This window comes from Diceros bicornis, chromosome 14, assembly GCF_020826845.1.
Source record: "Diceros bicornis minor isolate mBicDic1 chromosome 14, mDicBic1.mat.cur, whole genome shotgun sequence".
In the NCBI taxonomy this organism is placed as follows: Eukaryota; Metazoa; Chordata; class Mammalia; order Perissodactyla; family Rhinocerotidae; genus Diceros; species Diceros bicornis.
This window is the reverse complement of record NC_080753.1, coordinates 92,784-111,695: the sequence shown is the minus strand read 5'-3', so window position 1 is coordinate 111,695 and position 18,912 is coordinate 92,784. Positions and strand designations below refer to the sequence as shown.

General features: G+C 40.2%; 1 protein-coding gene across 1 annotated transcript in view; it reads left to right on the top strand.

Moving 5' to 3' along the window:
* Window positions 1–18,912, top strand: part of KCNQ5 (potassium voltage-gated channel subfamily Q member 5) — a 469,664-nt gene that overhangs the window by 382,635 nt on the left and 68,117 nt on the right. Inside the window, exons 6-7 of the mRNA XM_058554049.1 lie at window positions 4,764–4,874; window positions 9,046–9,141. Coding sequence (XP_058410032.1) covers window positions 4,764–4,874; window positions 9,046–9,141 — 207 coding nt within the window. The remainder of the gene's footprint in view (window positions 1–4,763; window positions 4,875–9,045; window positions 9,142–18,912) is intronic.

Genomic DNA, 18,912 nt, shown 5'->3' with positions numbered 1-18,912 from the left:
GGATTTTTTTTTCTTAAATCATCAGAGTAAATGTCTGCAAGATTCTGCCATTGATAACAAAGCATTCTGTTGGCCTAATAACTTGGTTTCCAACACCTCCAACCCCCAAAAGCAATAATGGACATTTTGAAAGGAGGAGAGTGGAAAACCCAAAAGAGGGCAGTCATCTGACATTCTTAAAATACTTTTGATATGTAAAGAGCAAATGAAAATCTGTGACTCACAGTGGGAAAACTGTAAACTGAGAAAATAGGAGGCTTTTCTAGCCAGCAAGGGGAAGGCACTTTATGATCCCAGCCTTCAAAGCAATAATTTGAATTTAGTTTTTCTTCTCTCTGGTAATTCTGACATATTTAAACCACTCAGACACTCAGGTGCACCTTTTCCCGTTGTGATGCAGCTGTTGATGAACACAGCCTGGCAGCTCTTTGTCGTTTCTTCCATTAATCTTCCTTCTCTCCTTATTACTAATAAGAATTGCTGTATTGTGTGTGTGTGTGTGAAACTCTTAATATACCTCTCACTCAGTCACCAGATTGTTTCTTCTGCCAGAATAGCCAACTTAGAAGGCTTTCAAAGGTCATATCTGTGCCTTTCAGGGGCAAGCCACATATTTTCAATGATTTCCATTTCAGTAAGTGCTATTTTGACTGAAGTTTAACCTGTACTTAACAGTTTCCTTGAATGGCCTAATTATGTCTCTATTTTTTTTTTTTAAATCTAGTCTTGAATATAAGAGCAAAAATCTTCGAAGATGTCATTCTTCTAGGAATAAAAAAGGCCTTATTGGTCCGCAGTGTGTTTGTTGATATTAACTAACTCATTAACGAAACTGTCTGAAGCCTAAAAAGACACGAAAAGCAAACAACAGAGCTTATTATTTCTATTCTTTATAAGAGGAACACATATGAGGTTTCCAGTGTGCAATAAAATAAATTTAGAATACTATACCTTTTGTTATATATTAATCAAGACCTTAATGAAATATATGGCTGGATACTTTTAGTTAAAATTGTCCATGTTGCACATAATGGACACCTTGCTAATCATGGAAGTATTCAGAATAAATAGGGAAATGAAACCTTCTTGAAATGGAGTGCTTCTAAGTGCTACGCTTTGGTGAAAAAAGGAAATCCCGTTTATTATAAAAGCCCAAAGTATCGACGTTAAGTATCAAAATGCGATTTATAGTCTATGGATACAGTATCCTAGTGCTGTGAAATATAACATTATTGCTGTGACCAAACCATGAAATTTCTCTTCAGTTTATTATTATTAATAAACTGCTGTTAAAGGATTAAGCTATTTTGCAGAAAAAGTAGAGTAGATTAAAATCTTTCACACATATTTAAGAGTAGGAACCTGTGATAAAAATGAGCCAAGAATATTCCTTCTGCAGTCTCTGGGAGTTCCTTTGAGAGTCCCTCCTGATCCTTTGTGACGTTTGATTAACTTGGCTGCAGGGTTCCGCTACACAGTCCTCTCTGACCTCCGTGAGCCTCCTCTGCCAGAGGGCCTCTCCAGATTTGTACTCGACCCCTCCCACAGCCTCGCAGCCCCAAGCCTTCCATCTCTTCCAAGCCTTTCAGTCCCTAGCGATGCCACGGTCTCCGTCACTGGAATTGGAGGGTGCTGACCTGAGCACCCCCAACAGTGCCCTGCACGCACACCATGTCCACATCTGTCCCCCGTGGTGAAACAACTGTACTTCCCAACTGCCAAGGCTGACCCTTGACCCTTGACCCTCCTTCCCCTGCCTCCCTGGGTCCCTGACCCTGTCATAAAGCCACCGCCCATCCCTCTCCAGGCTCACCTCTCTGCACAGGTGCACAGACGCATCCTTGGAACCCTCCTCTCAGGTCAGACTTCTGGGAGTTCTTGCTCTGTGTCTTCACTCCCTCTGTCACCGCGTTCCTGAGAGGATTCCTCATTTATTTACTCAATATTTATTGAGTTCCTCCTACTTTGTGGCAAGCATCATGCTAGATGTTAGAGAGGAAATAAAGAGTAAAGACGTGATTCCTCCTTCCATGAAAGGAAATAAAGACCATCCCCCCACCCAAGAAAGAAACACAGAGCAAACTACCACTTCTAGTAAGTACTGTTAAGGAGCCAGGAGCTGAAATAGAGTGAGCAGAGGCCCCACTGTGGACAGAGTGGGTAGGGAAGGGCTCTCTGATGATGGGCTATTTTGGGTAAGACCGGAAGGATGAGAAGGAGCCCTGGCAAGAATGGGGAAAAGAGCAATCCGTGCTGTGGAAACAGGATGTGCAAAGGCCCTGAGGCAGAAATAGCCTGGCCTGTTTGAGGGGCTGAAGAACACTATAGTTAAAGCGGAGTAAGCGAGGGTGAAATCAGGATGGTCTTGCAGAGGCAGGCAGATACAGGGCATGCAGGCCACAGGTAGGAGCTTAGACTTTATTCTGAATTCAGTGAGTAGCCTCTGAAGGACTTTTGGAGGAGTAAGGAAATGACACCCCTTGCAGGTTGGAGAAGAAACTGGAAAGAGGCAAGAGCAGACCAGAGAGAGCGATTCAGAGGCTGCCGCAGCGCCTGGGCCACCGCGTGGGGAGAAGACAGAGAGGGGGATTCGCAGTATCTCTGGGAGACAGCATCCAGGGGACCTGCTGACAGACGCATTGAAGGGTGGGAGGAAGAGAAGAGCTGGGGTGATGCCGAGGCTCCTGACGGGAGGGGATCCATGGGGGAGGGAAAGTTGAGGGAAATGAGGTTCTGTTTTAAACAAACAACTGAGCAGCATCCAAATGGAAGTATCAGCTGAAGACTCGTGAGTGCGGAGCTCAGAGTGTGCTCCGGCCCCGGGTGTAAACATGTGTTCAGCATAAAGTGGTATTTAAATCCACGAGAACATTTAAGATCACCTGGGAAGAGAGAGAAAAGGGGAGAGAAGATAATTTTTACAGATAGGAGAAGACCCAGAACCAAACGTTAAGAATCCACTATGTAGAGGCTGGTCAGAGTGAGAGGAGCCACCACAGATTCAGAGGGGAGCCACGCAAGTGAGGAGAGGAGCCTCCAGGAAGGGTGGTCTGCTGTGACGAGTGCTCTCGAAGGTCTGCACTGTGGAGTTCCTCTCCCCCATCATTCGTCGCCCTCCTTCGACGATAATCAGGGAAGACGACATGCCCACTTTCACAGAAGTTGCCAGGGAGCACCTCTGTCCCAGCCAGCACCTTTCCTCAGTCCTCATTTCCCTTGTTTTATATGAGCCTGTGCCATGAGGGACCACCTGGACCTTTGTGAAACTCTCTCTTCTCCTTTGAGTTTCCATTTATATAACCCTTCCTACTTCCCTTTTTAAAAAATGTATTCTTCTCTGACATTCCTTTTCCTTCCATCCCTTAAATGTCTCTGTTTCCTGAGGCATCCTTGGACCCCTTCTCTGCACCCTTTGCAATCTCATTTATTCACAAACCTCCAACAATCACCCTGTGCCTGATTCCAAAACCCGAACTCCATGTGAAATCCAATGTCTCTCAAGACTCCAGCTCTGGTTCTCAATTTCCTGCTTGACAGTTCTAGATCAGAGTCACACTGACATTTGAAAAAGCCTCATTTGCAAAACCAAACTCTTCATCTTTGCTCCAAAACCTTCTCTTTCTCACGATCATATTGTTCTTTATGATGCAACTATCTTCCCCTTGAAATTTTCAAGTCATTGTTGACTTAATCCTCCCCTTCATCCCAGACAATCAATAAATTCGTTTCTATTGAACTTACTGAACATGTCTTTTTGCTCCCCGCTCCCATACCGTCCCATTGCCACTGTTCCAATTCAGTTGTCCCATTGTTCTGCAGGACATGAAGGGTTTCATGGGTCCTGGAGAGGAGCTGGGAAGGCCCTGGAGCAGTTCGACGGTGGGAGAGACATGATCCAATTATCGTTTTTCAAAGACACTGCTGATCAAGCTTTAGCATATCTAGTTAACCTCCTCTTCCATTAATCTTCAGACCTGCCGTGCTCCAGCCCAGCTGAACAACTTATACTTTCCAGAACCTACCCTATTTGTTCTCACTGCTGTGAAGCTGGTCACCTGTTTCCCCTCCTTACATCACCCTCTTTATTATTTCTGCCTCTCAAAATATTACCCCTCCTTCAAAGCCTCGGTATGCCGACATCTCCCCAGTAAAGCCTCCTCGACTCCCAAGCTGGTAATAATCAATGCAGTCTTTAAATTCCCATAGCAGATTATTTGTGGATCCATCAGAATACCTGTCTTGCCCTATTTTGTGTTTTAATGATTTGTGTGTGACGTGCCTCCCCATTTATGCCATAAATATCTCAGGACAAGAACTATGTACCTCTCATTTTTGTTCCACTACAAATCTTAACATGTACCTTGCACACAGCAGACCTTCAGGAAGTGCCTGCCAAGGTAATAGATGGACAGCCTTGATTAGCATAAATTATTGTTTTGTGTACTGACCCAGTCCTAAATCCACAGTGCTATCATTTCTGTATCACTGATGGTTATCCACTTACTTAAATAACCTTTCTTTGAACACACTTAGAAAAGATGGAAAATTGTGTTATAAGGGAGGAACAAGTATGTAGGTTATTCCCTTCCTTAAACAAAGAGAAGTTCTGTTATGCGTCATGGAAAATTAAAGCACAGTAATGAATGCGCCAACTGGACTTGTTGAATAGTGATTTAGTGGGGGCGCTGCTCTGCCTCCTGTGCGTCGGCCCTCACTCTCCACTCAAGTGCTGAAGCTGCATGTTCTATTTATTTTGTTTTTAGATCACATTGACAACGATTGGCTATGGAGACAAGACGCCCCTAACTTGGCTGGGAAGATTGCTCTCCGCAGGCTTCGCACTCCTCGGCATTTCTTTCTTTGCACTTCCTGCCGTGAGTATCTTTGCATAAATGAAGCAGCTTAAATTAGATCTTAGAAGTTTATTAGTGTGAGCTTTCACAAATTGATATGCCCAAGAACATATCTATATTGTTTACAAATATAATTTTTCTGATATAACGTTGACTTTTTTACTTATATCTAGTTGTATAATTTGTAAAATATGGTCTTCCCGTGGAGATGCTTAACCTGAGAGTTTTACACCAACTGGGTCTTTATGATCAAATAATAATTCAGATGGCATCACCTCGCAGTCAACATGCTACTGATACATTTAAAATATTTGTAAAGATTTGAAGATATCTTCTTTTTAAACGGATCACTCCAATTTGGTTTACAGTGTGTGATACTGAAGAGACAGATATGCACAAGTGGAATGTTTACCTCTTCAGATCCATTCGAGTGAAAAGCATATGACCTGTCAAATGATTTATTCTTGTGTCATCATCATTGATTTTTCTTAATGCATCCTGTCAGAATGAAGAGCACATTTACCTTCTCCCAAGCTTCTGATTATTTTCTCCTTACTTAATGAAGCTTGCCTTTCTAATCATTTTATCTGCTTGTTTCTTTAAAGGCAGTTGCTCAAAATATTACAATTTCTTTGAAGATTATAAGCAGCAAACGTAGAGGCAGGCTGACAGAACAAACACTACGCAGGAAGAGCTAGTGAAAGACTAACAGGGGAGGGAACAGAAAATCTGTGAGAAGCAAGCAGACAAAGTGTTCAAAGTGTGTAACAACCCGGGGCCCATTAGTGTGAGGGCTGTCCCGCCGCTGGGAGCTGCCGCATCCCGCACAGGAGACACCGGTCTCCACGATGAAACTCTGCACCGTCATTGAGGCTACACCCTGTCACTCTGCTAGGCTAAAGGTCAGACACTAAGTAGTCATTCTTGGAAATGTTTCCCAATAAAGTAATTACAATTTTTATGTGCAAATTAAACTGATATATGTTGGAAATCTGAAAAACTTGCTTGCACAGAATAGAACATTCCCTAACAATGCCAAGAAAAGTAGACTTGACCATGGATCTTTTTACTGCAACCTCGCATTAGCTGCTGAGTTCTTATTTATTGAATAAAGGGCTAGATGGTCCGTATATACTCTTAAACAAAAAAGGAAAAACCGGGTGGCTGGAAACGCCATTGTGTCCTGTGCACCCGCGGCCCGCAGTGCTGCCTGATTGAGATTCTAGTGGCATTCTGTGAGAAAGTCAGAGGTGGATGGTGGGCCTCCTTGTTTGGGGTTCCTCCCACCGGGAAACCTGGGCACCAAGGAAGAGAAGCATCTTCCCCACCTTCCCTTCAAAGCGGGACTCCCCTGCAGGTGACAGAGTCACACAGGCCACCCTTTCCAAGCCCACCGCGTCCCGGGGACAACGAGCCGGCAGAGGCAGCCTCAGCCCCTCGCACCACGCTGAGGAGCAGGCTCTCTCCTCTTCCGGATGTACCCTTCCTTCCTGCTGAGGATATTTTTCAGTCTAGCCTGTGTGCCATGTGCGGGGTGCAAATTAGGCTCATTTAATCTGGAAGGTAACGGGATAAATATTTAAAATGTTTACCAAAACGTGTTCTTTCCACTTGGTGTTTACGTAGTGCATCTCATCATAGCAGTAAAACTTAAAACCTAAAAATTTGTCATGTTATCTTAAAAAATAAATTTAAAAAATCTCAGTTTCTAAGAATTTGCATCTATTGGTGTCAATATTTGAAGGGATGGCATGTAAGTTATATACGCTTATGTAAGTTATATATGTAACTTAGGTGAGATATATATATAACCTGAATAGATTTATTTTAACAGACTTCTGTTTGGGTTGACTGAGCTGTGTGCTAGGAGAGGTGGAAGGAAATTGGAATGGAGCCACAGTGCGACAATGAGCAGACCTGGTTTAATAACCTTTGTGATGCACAGTCTGGCGCAAGAGACATGTAGCAAACACTTGCCGTCTGCTAGTGTGTGTATCTAAGCAATGCCAACATGGTTTTCAGCGCATTTTAGTTTGGCAGGTGCAAAGTTTGTGCTGTGTAGGGCCTATCTTCATTTTCTAAAAGGGATTTAACTCTGAACCTTATATTCACATAATAAGTGCTCAAAAATGGTAGCTGTTGCTATTAATTCAATCTCTACAAAGTCTGAATTATGCTCCATATAAGTGGATTATACACATATATGCATATAATGTATACACACATAATATAGAGGATAAATATATGCTATAAATTCTGATGTTTTGGATTCTCTTACATGTTTATAATTCATGAAAAATGACATTAAAAGAAAAATAAATAAATCTTTCCTAAATGATCTTAAATAGCAGAAAAAAATTTAGGCGTTATGAATGACTAGAGGTGATCTGGATTTGGACATGAGGACCATTTTTATCACTTCTAAATGGAAGGAAATGTTTGAATCTATAAACAAGATCGTACTACAGTCCAGGTTTTTATAAAGTTTAGTTTGTGAAATCACAGCCTATGTGAGATGAAGATCTTAGACAACATGAGACTCACTGAGAAGGAGAGATGGAAAACAGAACCTATGACGTAATTTGTAATTTCACAGTACAGTCATTTATCCATTAATAGCAAATAGTATTATCATATAACCATATTTTAAACATAATTGCATTACTTATTTTCTGGTTATTGTCACAGATGTACTCAGAATTATGGAATCTCAAGATAAGAAGGAAAGTTAAAGGTTATCTAAAGCCCAAAAATATCTTAGCCAAATTGTCATCCAGCTGAGACTTAACACCTCCTAACAGAGAAACGCGTCACCCCCTCGGGCAGCCTATACCATCTTTGAGGTACTTTAAAAATATAAAGAAAAAACAACAACCATTCCTTACCTATGGCAAATACAGTGGTCTCTTGTTATCCACGAGGGTTGGTTCCAGGACCCCCATGGATGTCCAAATCCATGGATGCCCAAATCCGAGGATGCTCAATCCCTTAGTTGGCCCTCTGTACAGCCCTGGATCATTGGTTGAATCCATGGATGCCGAACCTGCAGCCTTATGGATGGTTCACTGTACTGACTTAGTGCTTATAAGACAACTTGTCTGTAACCTAGGGCTACACTCCCTGAAATTTAATAAAAAGCTAATAATTTATAGCTAGTAAGTAAAATCCACAGACTTCTCGGCAGTGGAGCTCCGCATCCCAGGCGGGTAAAGTGGAGACTTACAAACACCAGAGACTGAAGTAGCAAGCTCCCAAAGCCAGCCCAAGGCTGAGACAAAGCACCTTGATCCCATAAATATTAGACCAAAGCAAATGGAAAAGAGGGAGGCATTTCAAAGAGCCAGAATTGTGGCAGATCAAGATGATAAGCTGAACGAAGCAAACCAGCCAAAAAACTAATATAAACATAGGAGGGAGATACTAATCTTACTAACCCCAAAGTCTGAATATGTGAGCCAAAACCAAAAAGCTAAGGAACGCTAAAAGTGTGAGATTAAAATGCAGGAAAACAGGAATGGTCTTGTCTTTATTGTACAAACAGGAAAAATGGAAAACCTTCTATGTCTTCAAAACTGAGTGCCTGTCTCATCTGGATGACTGTCCTTCTCTACTTTCCTTTTACTTTGGTAGGCGTTGAATTACAGCGTCATGGAGGATTGAGCCGGGACAGATTTTAAATACTACCCCCCCGCCCATTTCACAAATGGAAAATATGAATTACAGTAGTTTCATCAAAGTGCTAGAAAAACTCCCATGTCCACAGCAGTGAGCCTCAATCCAAAGCCAGAATTTATGTCCTCTAAATTCCATCACTAAACAGGACCATTCGCTCTAACTTAGGCATAAAGAAACACCACGGAAAAGTCCACACAAAAAACATTTTTAAAAATTGTGATTTTTCTTTGTAATTATGGTGCCTCTTATTATACCATAAGAGACAATAAAAGGTGATGTCTGGTCGATTTACTGAACAACAGAAGTTGTTGCATTTCTTGCCTGACTACTTGCCGTTGGCCGATGGTATTACAATAGAGGGAAACAGTGTTTGTTTTAATAAGTAATGTGTTTATGGGCAGGTTGCATACTGTTTGTCTTCTCTCAGACTCATTTGAGAGGTTTTTTTTAATGTTTGTGTTATTTAACAATGCTTTAGAAAAAAATTTTAAAGTACTATTTTTGTATTTTGTTCCAGGGCATTCTTGGCTCAGGTTTTGCATTGAAAGTACAGGAACAGCACCGCCAGAAACACTTTGAGAAAAGAAGGAACCCAGCTGCCAACCTCATTCAGGTGAATGTCAATGTAACAGGTGGATGGTAGCATCTTCTCCTGAAAGAGCTTGCTGGGTCGTTTTCCATCTCTGTGCTTCATTACTCAGTAGAGCTACTGTTTTGTTTTGTTTTTAAAAATGAAGCTGGAACGTAATGCGCAGACTTGGATTTGGGTAAGTGTCCCCCCCTCCCAAACAGAAAAATAATATATATTTTCAGTAGATGGAGCATACATTATTCAGAGTAATTAACTGTGCCAGCAAGGCCATGCAGAGGTTAGCAGTGTGCTGCTCCTGGAATGACCTAAGATGTCTTACGAGTCACTCGGTGAAACATAATTGATCATTAAGGATGGAGCAGAACAAGGCATTGCTTCCTGCATAACAATTACATTCTCCAGCCAGATGCACGCCACTGTTCTGAAGAACAACATATTTGTTTAGAGTGTCAAGGTTTAGTACCTGTGGAATCGCTTTAAATGCTATCTAGAGCAATAACTTGAAATAATTATCCTATTTTAAGAGCTGGTGGGAATACAGAATACATCGTTTGAGAATATGAAAAAATAAGCATATTATTTGAAGCTAACTCATAAGATACAGGTTGTTTAGCCTTTCATTTTTTTCCAATAACTCAGGATTTGCTTCAGCACTAAAAGGAATGCTTCTCTTTTTGCCATCCATGTGTCTTTTGGGAGTAGAACCATCCTGGGAGCAAGTTGTTTAAGAATCACAAAATATATTTTTCTCTACATCCATACTTGTGGAGGTCGTATTCAATTACAGATAAGACGATTATGCAATCTAAAGTTTCTTCCCTTCCTGCCAAACAGTGGAAGATCCACAACTCCTAAACCAAAGGGGTTTGGAGTGGCGATCTGAGGTGCTAGGAGACTTGTCTTCATGCTATAGTAACAAGCACATTGTTTTCATTTAGATTGTAGGTTTATGTGGGTGGGCTGGGGTGGGGTAACCCCTACGCAACCTTCCCTCAGCCTTTACCCACGGCTGTGATATGCAGAACCTCCAACATGAACGGAGCAAAGGGAAGAAGCAGGGAGGTGGTTCAGTTATATCCTGAAGGAGGTCTGCTTTATCTGATGCCTGAATGAAGATGTTAACTTTTAAATCAAGCTATTCTGCAGCTGTTGACAAGGAAATGGACCATTGGGCATGACTTCTAATATACACCACTGAGTGTCTCTACTTTTTAAATTTCCAGGTTTTAAAAGGGCACTAAAGATAAAGTAAACTTTGTTTTCTTGAAGGAAAAGATCCCTAAGTAGTAGGAGTTTAAGATCTGAAGCCAAATGATGACCACCATAATGAAAAGAGGCATCTCACATTCTGATGGGCACACAAAATGCCAGGGCCCATAACTGATAGCCTGCCATCCTTTGGCACTTCTTAACTGGTTATGAGGTGTTTCCATACTTCTAATGAATTTTTCTCCTTACTATTTTTATGTTTCAGTTATCCTTTAATTTATTTCTTATCTTTTTATTCTAGAACAACATTTTCCCACCTGTGAATGCAGAAGTTAGCCATGGGTTCCTTGCATCCATCTGGGCACCAAGCCCTGTCTACCTATGGAACCAACAATACATCTTACACATATGTAGACCACTTGATCTCAGGAGAATGGAGATACTGTTGTCATGAATAAAGTTCAAATTTATTTAAAATCTTTACTAAATTTATTAGCTTTTTTATTGTATATTTTCTCAAAATACAACACTTCCATGTACAGATCCTTGATACTTCTGCATATTGAAAGGGACTCTGTATCAAAAAACATCTTAGAATATCAGCTGTTCTGTTAGAAAGTGAGCCCTCCGAGGAGTTTCTTATGCATGTATCCCTTATGATACAGAGTTGTGCTGCCCAATACAGTTGCCAATGGCTACACGTGGCTATTTAAACTTAGAAATTCAGTTCCTCAGTAGCGCTAGCTGTATATCAAGTGTTCAACAGCCGTATGTTGCTCTTGGCTATCGTATTGCACAAGACAGATACAGAGAACGATAGGAGGAACTTTCCTGATCTAGCTTATCATTATCAACCACTAAACTGTGAAAACACGATTTCTAATTGAACTTGAAAACAGATTACTACTCCTGCAGCAAAGCATTGGACCAGAGGCATTCGTACATCCACAGCCAAAGCAAGGCAAGGCCTTCCTCCCAGGTGACCAGTGAAAGGCAGAGAAGAAGCTGATGTGACAGTTTTGCTTAGAGATCTAGAATTTTATTTTATGGAACTGGTTCTGTAACATATATTGTGATCAATAATTGAACTTTTACACATGTAGTAACAATGGAATGAAATCATTAATTTTTATTTTACTTAAAACTCCAGTTTATGTGTTATTCTGAACAAAAAAGAGTATAAAATGAAAGACTTGAAACAGTCAAGAATACCTTTATAATCCAATCATAGTTTCATTAATCAAAATATAATCTACTAATTCAAGAAACATTATTCCCCTGTCCAAATGCAATTAATTTATTTATTATACATAGGAATAATAATATAATTATTAAATGTATTCATTGTTCTTCCTTTCTGTAACCATTGGCCAGAATTTAGGGCTTTTAAACCTTCATTGTATATTGTAGAAATTTATTTTAAGGATGCACTAGATTGAAAAGCAAGCTTCATCTGCTGACCCATTCATTTTCTTACCCAATAAACCTGCCTTGGTTTGCTGAGCATGCAAAGCTTCAAGACCAAGAGCAATCTCATTTGCTTATAGCCAGAGCCACACTCTTTGTAAAAGGGCACTGAGATGCTCACATTGCTTTGTCATTTGGCTGGTAAGACAACTAAATTGGCATTTCACAGTCTTAGGGAAAAGTTTAAAACCCCAGCAGCTGGGAGTAAATTTAGCTGTGTCAATATCTTTGCATGATTCATTTAAATTAAATTTTCATTTCAAGTGGAACAGTCTGGGAAAGAAAGCGGCTCTCCATAAGGTTTTGAATACCTGCCCAGATGTCACAGCTTTTATTAATAATGCTGAAGACTTGTGAAGTGTTTTCAGTTTGCAGAGTGTTTCTAATACATTATGTCACTTGATCTCCAGACAAGCCCAGGAAGAGCTAGGACTCTAGTCCCTTGTGTCTGAATCTGCATCCATTGCTCCTTTCAAACGGCAGCAGTTGCATCCTCGTAAATACATTACTGAAGCCGTGGGATTAGCATCTAGAGATACTTCAACAGTTCAATGTTAGCGGTTTACCCCTAGAGAGACTGGACCAGTTCACCGTGGAGCTAAGATGCTTTACTGCAAACAGAAGCAGGGGAATTAAGTGAAAGCTTGTTAAATGAATGCTGACAGACCAGCTTACTTTCCAGAAGGGAAGAGATTAGAAGATGTTGCTATGGGGAAGCTAGCTGGCCCAAAAGAAAAAAAAAATTATATATTGAAACTTTGGCTTCCACTAGTGAAATAACTGAGTCTTCATCCAGTTATCTTAAAGTGGAGCCCCAAGTCAATAAACTTGAACCACTTATTCAGAGCTTACCCATCCTTTTTAGTGCCTCAGTTATAAGTAAGTACAGGCTTAGAAAAAAAATTCCTAGATGTGAAAAACATGACAGCAGGAAAAAAAAAGAAAAGAAAATGGAAGGGGAGATAAAGTCATGAAAATCTCCCAAAAAGTAGAATAAAAAACAGATGGAAAATAAGACAAAACAGGTAGGAAAGTTAGATGCCCCTTCCAGGACATCAAATGTCCAACTAACAGAAGTACCTCAAAAAGAGTCCAGGGCACCTAAGGGGAGGATTTTATCACAGAACTATTACATTATAACTCTCCAAAACTGAAGGACAAGAGTGGCCACAAAAAAAGGGCCACCAAGTGTCCAGCACTGTGAACAAAAACTTCACACTGAAAATATGGTAGTGAAATATGAGAACACAGGCAAACAAGGGGATCTTTAAATGCTTTCTGAGCAGAACACATCCAGGGGTCAAGAAACAGGACTGTATCGGATTTATCATTAGTAACCCTAAAATTAGAAGACAGTGGAGCAATACTTTCAAAATTATGGAAGAAAATTATTTCCAGCCTAGAATTCTATGCCCAGCCAAACTATTCATGGAGTGTGTAGTAAAAAGATATTTTCAGACATGCAGAATATCAAAATTTTGCCTACCATTTACTCTTACTCAAGAAACTATTTAGTATACAGGCAGACCTCAGAGATACTGTGGGTTCAGTTCCAGACCACCACAATAAAGTGAACACCTCAATAAAGCGAGTCACACGAATTGTTTGGTTCCCAGTGCGTATAAAAGTTATGTTTGCACTGTAGTGTAGCCTATTAAGTGTGCCATAGCATTATGTCTAAAAAATAATGTAAATACCTTAATTTAAAAATACTATATTGCTAAAAAATGCTAACCATCATCTGAGGCTTCGGAGAGTCATAATCTTTTTGCTGGCAGAGAGTCTTGCCTTGGTGTTGATGGCTGCTGACTGATTAGGGTGAAGGTTGCTGAAGGTTGGGGTGACTGTGGCAATTTCTTAAAATAAGAAAACAATGAAGTTTGCAGCATTGATTGACTCTTCCTTTCACAGACAATTTCTCTCTAACATATGATGCTGTTTGATAGCATTTTACCCACAGTAGAGGTTCTTTCAAAATTGGAGTCAATCCTCTCAAACCTTGCCACTGCTTTATCAACTAAGCTTATGTAATATTCTAAATCCTTTGTTATCATTTCAATAATCTTCACAGCATCTTCACCAGGAGTAGAGTCCATCTCAAGAAACTGCTTTATTTGCTCATCCATAAGAAGCAACTCTTCATCCATTAAAATTTTATCATGAGATTGCAGCAATTCATTCACCTCTTCAGGCTCCACTTCTAATTCTAGTTCTCTTGCTGTTTCCACCACATCTACAGTTACTTCATCCCCCACTGAAGTCTTGAACCCCTCAAAGTCACCCATGAAGGTTGGAATCGACTTCTTCCAAATTCCTGTTCATGTTGATACTTTGACCTTTTCTTATGAATCTTGAATGTTCTTAATGGCATAGAGAATGGTTAATCCTTTCTAGAAGGTTTTCAATTTGCTTTTCCCAGATCCATCAAAGGAGTCACTATCTATGACAGGTATAGCCTTGTGAAATGTATTTCTTAATAAGACTTCAAAGTTGAAATTACGCCTTGATCCATGGACTGCAGAATGGACGTTGTGTTAGTAGTCATGAAAACAACATTAATCTCATTGTACATCTCCACCAGAGCTCTTGAGTGACCAAGTGGATGTCAATGAGCCATAATATCCTGAAAGGAATCTTTTCTCTGAGGGGTAGGTCTTGATAGTGTGCTTAAAATATCCAATAAACCATGTTGTAAACAGACGTGCTGTCACCCAGGATTTGCTTTTCTCTTTATATAGCACAGGCAGAGTAGATTTAGCATAATCCTTAAGGGCCCTTAAGGGTTTTCAGAATGCTAAATGAGCATTGGCTTCAGCTTAGAATCACCAGCAGCATTAGCCTTTAACAAGAGAGTCAGCCTGTCCTTTGAAGCTTTGAAGCCAGGCATTGACTTCTCCTCTCTAACTAGGAAAGTCCTAGATGGCAGCTTCTTCCAATAGAAGGCTGTTTCATCATCATTGAAAATCTGTTGTCTAGTGTAGCACCTTCATGAAGTATCTTAGCTAGATCTTCTGGGCAACTTGTTACAGCTTCTACATCATCACTTGCTGCTTCTCCTTGCACTCTTACGTTACAGAGATGGCCTCTTTCCTTAAACCTCATGAACCAACCTCTGCTAGCTTCAGACTTTTCTTCTGAAGCTTCCTCACCTCTCTCAGCCTTCATAGAATTGAAGAGAGTTAGGGCCTTGCTCTGGATTAGCCTTTGGCTTAAGGGACTGTTGTGGCTGATTTGATCTTCTGTCCAGACCACTAAAACTTCCTCCATATCGGCAATAAGGCTGTTTTGCTTTCTTATCATTTGTGTGTTTGCTGGAGTAGCACTTTTAATTTCCTTCAAGAACTTCTCCTTTGCATTCACAATTTGGCTGTTTGGTGTAAGAGGCCTAGCTTTTGGTCTATCCCAGCTTTTGATATGCCTTCCTCACTAAGCTTAATCATTTCTAGCTTTTGATTTAAAGTCAGAGACATGCAACTCTTTCTTTCACTTGAACAGTTAGAGAGCATCATAGGTTATTAATTGGCCTAACTTCAATATTATTGTGCCTCAGGGAATTGGGAGGCCTGAGAGGAGAGAGAAATGGGGTAACGGCTGACAGTGGGGCAGCCATAACACACACATTTGTCGATTAAGTTCGCCGTCTTTTATATGGCTGTGGTTTGTGACACCCCAAAACAATTACAATAGTAACATCAAAGATCACTGATCACAGATCACCATGACAAATATAATGATAGTGAAAAAGTTTGAAATGTTGCAAGAATTACCAAAATGTGACACAGAGACGTGAAGGGAGCAAATGTTGGAAAAATGGCACTGATGGGCTTGCTCGACTCAGGATTGACACAGCCTTCAATTTGTAAAAAATACAATATCTGTGAAGCACAGTAAAATGAAGAGCAATAAAATGAGGTATGTCTGTATAGTGGAATATTATTCAACCTTGAAAAAGAAGGGATTTTGCCATTCATGACAACATGGATGGATCTTATTATTATGCTAAGTGACTAGCCCTACAGAGAAAGACAAATACTGCATATTACTCATTATATGTAGAAACTAAATTAAAAAGAAAAAGTCAAACTCTTAGAAACAGAAAGTAAAAAGTGGTTGCCAGGGCCTAGAGGGCGGTAGAGGGTGGGGAAATAGGGTAAAAGGGCACAAACGTTCAGCTAAAGATGAGCAAGGTCTGATGGTCTGATGTGAAACGTGGTGGCTATAGTTGAGTACGTTGTAATGTTTAGTAATTGAAGTTTGCTAAGAGAATAGAACTTGAATGTTCTCACCAAAAAAAAAAAAAAAAAAAAACGAGATAAATATGTGAGATGATGGATGTGTTAATTCCCTAAATGAAGGGAGTCCTTTCACAATGTACACATATATCAAATCACCACGATGTACAATTCAAATATCTTACAATTTTGTAAGTCAATAATACCTCAATAAAGCAGAAACTTTTCAAAAAGAAGCTATTTAGATAGAACTTCTCTTCCAAAACAAGGAGATAAACCAAGAAAGAGGGGACACGGGATCCAGGAAACAAGAGATCCTGTAGGATCTCTTAAGGAAAGAGAAGGGGAATCTCTCGGCTGAGAGTGAAGGGAAATCCCAGGACCATAGCTGCAGCAGCACAGAGCCGGCGGCCGGAGGTCCCAGGAGGAGGATCTTCAAGGAAAGGCAAGACAGAACGGACAGATTTCATGATGTATTTGACTAGTGGAATTTTATTCTGTTGTTGAGTTTGGGAATGTATTCCTAATAGGTATATAAAGGCAAATCAAGAAACTAAAATAGGCAATAATAACTCAAGGAAAAACAAAAGAAATATATAAAGGAAAGAAAAAGTAATCAGGGACATCATATTGCTGAACTAGGAATAATAATTACATGGTCAAAATAATGCAAACACTAAATAGTGTTAACTAACCAGACTAAACTAAAAACTTAACTAAACTTAACTAAAAATTGTTGGAAGGATGAAAGAAGCAGAAGGTGTAAGTAGACTATGTCATCTTTCATGGTAGGAAGTTAATTGATAATGCCTAAAATTGAAAAATCAAGAAATATGAGAACAATCCTTAAAAATAAGGATTCTTAAAAATAGAAGCAACAACTGTAAGGATTGAATTAGAAGCAAGGTCGGGACAGATTGCTGGTTTTCATCTTAAATCTTTTAGTTCTCTGACTTCTTGAAAAAAATCACTTCCATGTTAATTACACCTTTGGATGGTCAGCTGAAGTTAAAATTTCCAGAAAGAGTCAGATGTGCCATAGCTGTAATTCTCCAGACAATACAAACCAAACACACCCTAAAAACTTGACTATGCTGACATCGCAATCATAATTATGGACCAAAGTTTGAATTTGCTTGGCTGCCTGGAGCACCAGTGTCACCTGACAAATGCTAATGTGGCTTTCTTCTTGCTTCTTGTGGGCATATCGTTTGGAGTATATATGTGCCATGTAACTTCAGTCCCTCGGGGCATTGTTTTTCTCTTGCCAACCACTATGTGATTTTGGCTTGAAATATTGGAATATCAGCTACTTGATCATATAGTTGTGGCCTTGAGGTTCAGCTATTAGAAGCAATTAGCTGAGGGCGAGCGAGCTCAGGACAGGACAAAATTATTAGACAGAAAAGTAAGAGAGTTACCCTTTCCACTTCCATTTTGACTGTGAGCTAATATCAGCCCTGAGATAGATGCCACCTGCTCCTTCTGTGTCTCCCATTTACAAGACATTTTCAGGAGAAGTGTAATGAAGAGAATAAGAGCTTAGCTGTTGAGATAAATTTGATAGAAAAAGAGCCAGAAGCCAGGTTTCATTGTTAAGCAAATCTTCAGTTTTCTAAGAGTGGCCTCTTTTGGCCCCAATTCTTTGTTACATTGGCAAGTAATGCCTTGGTCCCATGTTTTGTTTTATTATTGTTTGGGGTTTTTTTCACTGATTTCATTTCTAATAGTGCACAGAGCTGCTGTGTGCTTCTAGTTCTACATGAGTCTTGCTTTCAAAGTATCTGAGTTCACATATATATGATGCCTTCTATGAAAATTGCTGAACCAAAGCAGCCATCTGTGCTCTCACAGCGTTGGAAGTTCTCTGGCCTCGCTATAGAAGAGGCTGCATTAATAAATCCACACGTTGTCATTGATTACTCTAGATCACTCTGTAAATCATGTTTGTACGATATTTGCTAAAACTAATGTTTCAAGATGATACAATGATAGTTGCTTTATTCTCTATAAGATGCCAAGATGCTTAGTATAAGTTTTCACCGATTTGCAGGATAAATCAACATGAGCCATGTGAGCAAGTCTCCAGGCAAGGAACCCTGCTTCAATTATTTAAACCTTCTTTAATAATATAAAGACCTCTCAGGTCCTACTACATATTTTTCTAGTTTTTTTATATCACTTCTTGAACATCTTATTGAAGTACCATGTGCGTACAGAGTGGAGCACACATCCTGAGGGAGCGGAGCACCCTCGTGTCACCAGCACCCAGATGAAGGAGCAGAACCTGGCCAGCACCTCCTCCACAATCACTGTCCTCAAGGGCAACCACTGTGCTGCCTTCCAAAAATTAGTTTTTCCCTGTTTTTTTGTACTTTGTGGAAATGGAATCACACAGGATGTACTCTTTTGTGTCTTGTTTCTCTCATTCAATGTTTTCATGTAAGATGCATCTGTACTGTTGAGCGTGGTTAGAGTGTACTATTGCTGTGTACCTATCCACAACTTACCATTTATTCTACTGTTGGTGGGTGCTTGAGCATTTCCAGCTTCGGTTTATTAAGAATAGTGCTGTTTTGAGCCGGCCCTCATGGCCTAGTGGTTAAAGTTCAGCGCTCTCACTGCTTTGGCGACCCAGGTTCACCTCCCGATCATGGAACCACACCACCCATCTGTCAGTTGTCATGCTGTGGCGGCGGCTCACATAGAAGAACTAGAAGGACTTACAACTAGGATATAAAACCATGCACTGGGGCTTTGGGGAGAAAAAAAAAAGTATCCTTAAAAAACAAAGAATAGTGCTGTTTTGAGCACTAGTACAAATCATTTGATGAATGTGTAAGCATATCTGTTGAGTATATATGTAGGAGCGTGTAGCTATATT